The sequence below is a fragment of the Daphnia magna genome, unplaced genomic scaffold, assembly GCF_020631705.1.
Source record: "Daphnia magna isolate NIES unplaced genomic scaffold, ASM2063170v1.1 Dm_contigs123, whole genome shotgun sequence".
NCBI lineage: Eukaryota > Metazoa > Arthropoda > Branchiopoda > Diplostraca > Daphniidae > Daphnia > Daphnia magna.
The window spans coordinates 150975-157534 of record NW_025533131.1 but is presented as its reverse complement, the minus strand read 5'-3'; the positions used below and the strand labels follow the sequence as shown (position 1 = coordinate 157534).

The 6560-nt window shown below is 48.4% G+C and overlaps 2 protein-coding genes and 1 pseudogene across 2 annotated transcripts; all 3 read right to left on the bottom strand.

Moving 5' to 3' along the window:
- Positions 1 to 398: 398 nt before the first annotated feature.
- LOC123466901 lies at positions 399 to 1033 on the bottom strand. The gene has a single exon (XM_045166994.1). The coding sequence runs from the start codon at positions 1031 to 1033 to the stop codon at positions 422 to 424; it is 612 nt and encodes a 203-aa protein (XP_045022929.1). The 3' UTR covers positions 399 to 421.
- Positions 1034 to 1046: 13 nt separating this feature from the next.
- LOC123466900 lies at positions 1047 to 2106 on the bottom strand (annotated as a pseudogene).
- Positions 2014 to 4321, bottom strand: LOC123466893. Its single transcript, XM_045166987.1, has 2 exons — positions 2264 to 4321; positions 2014 to 2190 (listed from the first exon to the last, which is right to left on the bottom strand). The coding sequence occupies exons 1-2, from the start codon at positions 4319 to 4321 to the stop codon at positions 2014 to 2016; spliced, it is 2235 nt and encodes a 744-aa protein (XP_045022922.1).
- Positions 4322 to 6560: the final 2239 nt, after the last annotated feature.

The following is a 6560-nucleotide window of genomic DNA, read 5'->3' as shown; positions in this document are numbered from 1 at the left end:
AATACAAGTATATTTGATGCTTTTTAGATATAGAAGTAAAAACTCATGGTATAACAGTGTATTCACATTGAATACAAGTATATTTGACTATGCATTTACATGTAGAAGTAAAAACTTAAAATATCAAATTGTATTCACATTGAATACAAGTATATTTGATTCTGTTCACATGTAGAAGTATAAACTCATAATATCACTGTTCGGAAGGAATCGTGTGTCTAGCGTTACCTTACCGAATTGAGTTGTAAATAATTAAAGTTGATGACACAAGTTTGAGATTGCGACACTGACTGTATTGTCTGACTCGTTGGATAGATAGCTTGAGACTCCCCCGGCCCGACCCCCTCCAAAATATGACATTGACACCAGGGGGGGAAGGGCACAAAGAATCAGTACAGTCGGGCGGGTGACAAGGGGCCACCTATCGGGGGCCCCGAAGATCGTATTCCCGTAAATGGGCCGGAATCCTGGTTGTTCGGCCGGATCTCATCGTCGGCCGTTGGGGACGTCTTTCGTTTCCAACATACTCCCCACCAGAGCCCATGCCTTGGGCCTCGACCTCGCCGACGTCAGTTGCGGCCGGATTGGCCACATGATCATCTTCTTCGACGTCAGCTGGATCGATCGAAAGCAATGGGAATGGAGCCGGATCGGGTGGATTTGGAAATTGCGGAGCAGTTGTTTCAGCTGGCTCCGGATTCAATACACCGTCTGCGATCTCCACATCTTCCGGTTGATCTTCTCTAAGTTCTACGGGATACAAACATTGAATGGCTCGGGTTAATAAATTACCGGATGGGAACTTGACGATCGCGGATCGGACTAAGCCGTCGCAGCTGGGGAGTAATTCCTTGACTACTCCCGTCTTCCACATGAGCCGTTTGGAAAGTTTGTCGTGGATTACGACAACTTCTCCGACGCGGATTTTTCTACCCGACGCTCCCTTTGCGTGAAAATTATCCAGCTGCATCAGGTAATCGGAGACGAACCGCGAGCACAAGTTGCTGACGTAGTCACGCCTGTTCTGATCCATTTTCTTAAGTAGTTCACTTGTTGAATCGGGAGCCAATAGGTTGACTGCTGGCTCCGGCGTAGCACAAGTTGAACGACGATTGTTGAGAAACTGATTCGGAGTGATCGGGAGCGGGTCGTCCACTCCTTCGCCAATGTAGTTCAACGGTCTCGCGTTAATCACACTTTCCGTTTCGATTAAACTCACTTCCAGCTCGTCGTACGTGAGACATGCGCGCCCGTTGGATCGTCTCAAAAGATCTTTCGTGATCCTCACCATCCTCTCCCAAAATCCGCCCCACCATGGAGCGAGGCTAACAGAGAAGATCCAGCTGGTTCTTCTCATGGCGAGGAGGTCGTGAACGGATGGGTCGGATCGAATGTTTTTAAGATATCGAGACACACAGCGGAATGTTTGGGCGTTGTCACTGTACATCACTGACACTGGGCCTCTTCTGGCGGAGAATCGACGGAAAGCTAACAGAAAGGAGCGAGCCGTCATGTCCTTGGTTAACTCCAGATGAATCGCTCTCGTCACGGCACAAGTAAAGATGCACATGTAACTCTTGGGTTGCTTTTTGTTGACTTGTTGTGTCGGATCCGGTTGGTCGCCATCGTCTTCTTCTTCGGGAGCTTCTTCGGTGGGAAGCTCCGCTGCATCCGGGTTCTCTTCTTCTGGTGGAGGTTCCGGAATGACTTGTTCGACGGATGGCGCCGACTTGGATTTCCTTTTCGGAGTTGCGTTTTTGTAGTACAGCGGGCCAGCGAAATCGGTTCCGGTTATTTCGAATGCCCTGGCATCGCGGAGTCGGTTGGCTGGTAGCGGCGCTGCTATTTGTCGGAAAGGAGGTGAAGTCAGCTTCTGGCACTTCACACAGGCGAACCAAACGTTTCTCACTTGTTGGCGTCCTTTCACGATCCAATATTTTTCTTTCAGTTCTGACAGTGTCGTCTTTACTCCTGTGTGTGAATTAAATACATGTTTGTTAGTTATTAACATTTTTACAACAGGATGGTTTGCTGGGAGAAGGATCGGTGGTTGAATGTCTCGATCCCTGAGGGCGAGCGCCACTCTTCCAGTGACTCGGATGAGTCGATCTCGATTGTCCCAGACCGGTCGGAGCGATGCGATTTTCTCCTTTGGGTGAATCTGCAGTCCGAGCCGGAGTGTCCGAAAAGCTTTGGGATAGCGTTCTATTTGGAGCTGTCTGCAGATGGCTAGCTCCGCTTCGTTCAGCTCTTCGGTGACTACCTTGTCGATCGTTATTTCTTTTCCGGCGACTTTAATGACTTCTTTTAGTTCAAGTCCTGGGTCGCGCGTTCTTTTCTTCATACGGTTGAGTGCTCTGAGGACCCAGGCTGTTCTGAAAAGTAGTTTTGTCCATGTAGAGGTTTTGTCGAGGTACCATTCAATCGGCTGGGCTGTTTCGACTGCTGCAAAGGAGACAGTTGCCGTTTTCTTTGTCTCCTCTTCCTCGATTTTCTCTTGAGTTTCGGTGGAGTGGTTTTCTGGAGAATTCGGCCATTCGCTTTCTCCTTCTGTCAGCCAGGCTGGTCCGTGCCACCAAAGTTTCGATTCCACCAGCGCATGCGCTGGCGCTCCCCGCGAAGCGAGATCGGCTGGATTCTCCAATCCGGGGCAATGTCTCCACCAATCCGCGTTGGAAAATTTTCTGATGGTTTCCACCTGGTTTCGCACGAACGGTCTCCAACGATAAGGATCTCCTCGTATCCATCCAAGTGTGACGAGGGAGTCTGTCCAGTAAGTCGTTTTCCATGACTCGGTGTGAAGGGAGGTTCGGATTTTCTCTCCTAAACGAATTGCTAACAAAGAGCTTAGTAGTTCGAGTCTGGGTAACGTTACTTTCTTTTTTGGGAGAGGTGCCACTCTGGTTTTGCTTGCAAGGAGGATGGTGTAGGGAATTCCGTTCTCCAGTCGGAGCCGTGCGTAGGCTACTGCTCCGTATGCTGCTTCTGATGCATCGCCGAACACGTGAATTTCTGCGGAGACGATGGAAGTTTTTGAATATCCAATCCATCGTGGGATCTCCAAATGATGTAGATCCTTCAGGCCTTTCATGATGCTGCTCCAGGTGTTCTTCACTTCGGGTGTGGCGTCATCGTCCCAACCTATGTCTCCTTCCCAAAGTTTTTGATAAATTATTTTTAAAAGTAGGACTGTAGGAGCTAGGAAACCAATTGGGTCGAATATCCTTGCTGATATGCTCAGAATTTTTCTTTTGGTGATTTTTTCTCCTATCTGCACGGCTGCTTCCATTATAGATGTAGGGTCAAATTTAAATGAATCGGAGCTCGTGTCCCATCTAAGACCCAGTGCCTTTTGCTGGCCGTCTATTGTGGGTGAAAGAATTCCGACAATCTGGTCCGACATTTCTTTATCGGTGAGAAAGTCACGGAGCTGCTTGTTGTTTGTTGCCCAGCTCCTCATGTTGAGTTGGGCCTCTGAGAATAACGTGACGGTTTCTTCTACCGTAGTTATGGCTGTTGGCACGTCGTCTGCTCCTCCGAGGTAGTCGTCTACGTAAAGCTGCTCTTCTATCTGCTCGACTGTCGTAGAAAATCTAGATTTGACTGAGAGCAAATGTTTGTTAATAGTGACTCTTAAAAGGAATGGACTTGAGCTTAGCCCAAATGGAACTCTTTTCCATTTGTACGCGATGAAATCGGAGTTGGGTTCTTCCGGTTTTCTTGGCCATAAAAATCTGACAGCTTCAGCGTCTTCGGGCTGCAGCGCGATGTTGAGAAAGGCCTTTTCGATATCCGCAATCCAGGCGATCCGGTTCATCCGGAAGCGCATTAAGACCGAGAGGAGATCAGGATTAAGATTTGGTCCGGTCTCCAGAACATCGTTGAGGCTCGGTCCATATTTGGATCTTGCGGCGCCGTCGAAAACTGGTCGGATTTTTGTGGTGGCCTTGTCTGTTCGGTAGACTGGATGATGCGGTAGATAAGTGTGGAGGCCATCGTAATTGAAATCAGCCTCTTCTACAAATCCGTTTGCTATGAGTTGTTCGATTTCTTTTGTGTAGTTGGCCAAGTCGACTGGAGATTTTCGGAGCTTGTGCAGCATGCTTCTCAGTCTTACTGCTGCCATCTGGTGGTTGATTTCCAGTCTCCATCTGTCAGTTGTCCATGGTATTGGCGTGCAATATCTGCCGTCTTCAAATCGCGTGATTTCTTCGCAGAAGGAGCGGAATTGATCGTCCTTCTCCACAGCAACGCAGTCGTTTAAGTTCGCGAAATTTTCTAGACGCCAAAATAACGACATATCAAAATTTAACTTCTCCATTTCAAACCTTTTTCTTTCTTTTGTTGAGTCGAAAAAGCAGATTTGTTCAGAATTTTCTGGTAGTGGAAGGAGACTGGAGTTTCCTGTCTCCTCTGCTTTCCGACTTGTTTGATTGGATGCTGTTAAAAATTTCTGATGGCTGTGAGGTGATCTGTGGTAGAGAGCAATTTGAATTGATTAGTAGTTGACTGACAATTGATTGACTTTGCTTCGATGTTGTTTCTTGGGATGGACCGCCGATGACCTTTCCAAGTTTCGAACTGTAGGCTCTGAGTCCGCACGGGCTTGTAATTGCTGGCTCGTTGAACATGATGTTGAACATTTGGTCCATTCCAACAAGAATTCCGACGTCCTCGTCTCCTCCTTCACGTTCGAAGCGGTCGTCTGCCAAATTTTCATTTTCCAACCACAGCTTTCTTGCAAATTCTGTAGTTTGGTACGTGCCGGTGCTTCCTACTTTGTCGGTTGCCTCCAAAGCTTCTATGCGCACCGTTGGGGCTCCTTGCCAGGTGCCCCGCACCGTCATTTCGACCACGTTGTGAGTCTCTGCTGGAGGGGCCTCTGTCTGGCGGAAGGCCCTGGTCGCGATTTGTTCCACCTGGATTATCTTCAGTTGAAGCTCTCTTGAAATCTGCTTTTTAATCCATGTTCTATGGCTGCCGTCGTCGAGGAAGAGAATTGCTCGGATCTGCTTTCCGTATGGGCCTAAAATGTAAACGGTTGCTGTTTTGAGAATAATCTCACCAAAGGAGCTTGCGCACGCTGTAGTTGAGCTGCTTCCAGCGGCCGGTTTATGTGGGATTATGGTTGAGGATCTGAATCTGGTGTCTTTCTCGGCACACAAGGATGTGTGGTGCTTTGCTCGGCATCGCTGACACCTGTGGGGATTGAAACAAACGGTGGTCTCGTGTCGACCGAAGCAGTTTGAGCATCTTCTTTCGTTGGTGATGACTGCCTTTTTTTCTTTCAGCTCCATTGGGCAATTCGTGGCCCAATGCATCTCCTTGCAGAACACGCAGGGCAGCATTGGCTTTCTTGAAGATGATGCTGTCGCTTCTCTCTTTGGTGGTGGTGGGCTGCCATTTCTTCTTGTTTTGCTTGGATGGTTTGTTTGTGGAGTCGGCTTGCTGCTGACTCCGAGCTGGGAAGCTGTCGGTGTTGTTGCTGGTTTTGTTTTTGCCGGTTGCGGAGAATTTTGGGCCGGCTTTGGTGTAGTAGCTCTCAGACGGCTGAGTCGCTCTGCAGCTTCAACTTGCTCTTCGATAAATTTTAACACTTGATCAATGTCTGTTACCTTGTTTGTTGCGGATTCTGCCCACTTTTCTTGAAGTTTGAGTGGGATCGAGCGTAAAATGCTTGATCCAAGGAGGCATCCGTGGCTCGTTCTTGCAACTCCCAGTGTCTCCAACGCATTGATATGTGACTGGATAGTCAGCTGGAAGCACCTGAGCGCCGCGGTATCAGCTATGTCTTTCACTGGTTGCAGCGTTGCTAACTTGTGGGTGTGGGCCTCGATCAGGACGTCCGGTTTGCCGTACATCGCCTTCAGTAGATTCACTGCAACGGTGTAGTTGGCGTCTGTCAGCTCAAGGTTCTCCACGCACAGCTGTGCTTCACCTTTCAAGTAGTCTTTAAGATATCCAAATTTTTGAACTGCCGGAATGGCTGATTCATGGACGGCTGCGTTGTAACCTTCCCAGAAGGCCGTCCATTCGAGCACGTCCCCTTTGAATGGTTTAATTTGACGTTTTGGGAGCTTAGTCGATGTAACTGCGGCTGGAGCTGCTGGTGCTCCTAGTGCAGCTGCTGCTGGAATGGCGGCAATCAATTGTCGGAACAAGTTCTGTTGATCTTGAAATTCTTGTTGACGGATGATTATCTCTTGTGCTCTTGCAGCGTCTTGATCGATTTTTTCTTGGGCCCTTATGGCGTCCTGATCGGCCTTTTCTTTGGCCCTGATTGCGTCTTGATCGGCTTTTTGCCGTTTTCTTTCTTCAGCTTCTTTGAGTGCTTTGAATTCATCCTTTTTTCGCCTGACGATCACGTATGCAGCGTTGCACTCATCCTCCAGAGTGATCACGCTTTCGACCTCGGCATCGAATTGTGCACGGGTCGCGTTTGATGCTTCCATGTCTCTGGCGACCGCCTCTGAGAGTCGATTGTATTTAGCTTGCATGCTTTTTAGACTGGTTTCAGCTCCTAGCAATATATTGTAGATTGTTAGGTCTATTTGTACGAT

What these genes read in the sequence shown, in the direction of transcription:
- LOC123466901 (XM_045166994.1), bottom strand. Translation starts at nt 1,033, where the DNA reads ATGGATCAGAACAGGCGTGACTACGTCAGCAACTTGTGCTCGCGGTTC.
- LOC123466893 (XM_045166987.1), bottom strand. Translation starts at nt 4,321, where the DNA reads ATGGAGAAGTTAAATTTTGATATGTCGTTATTTTGGCGTCTAGAAAAT. An exon ending in AAGAAATAACGATCGACAAG is followed by an intron (nt 2,191 to 2,263) that starts GTAGTCACCGAA and finishes GCTATCCCAAAG; the next exon opens with CTTTTCGGACACTCCGGCTC.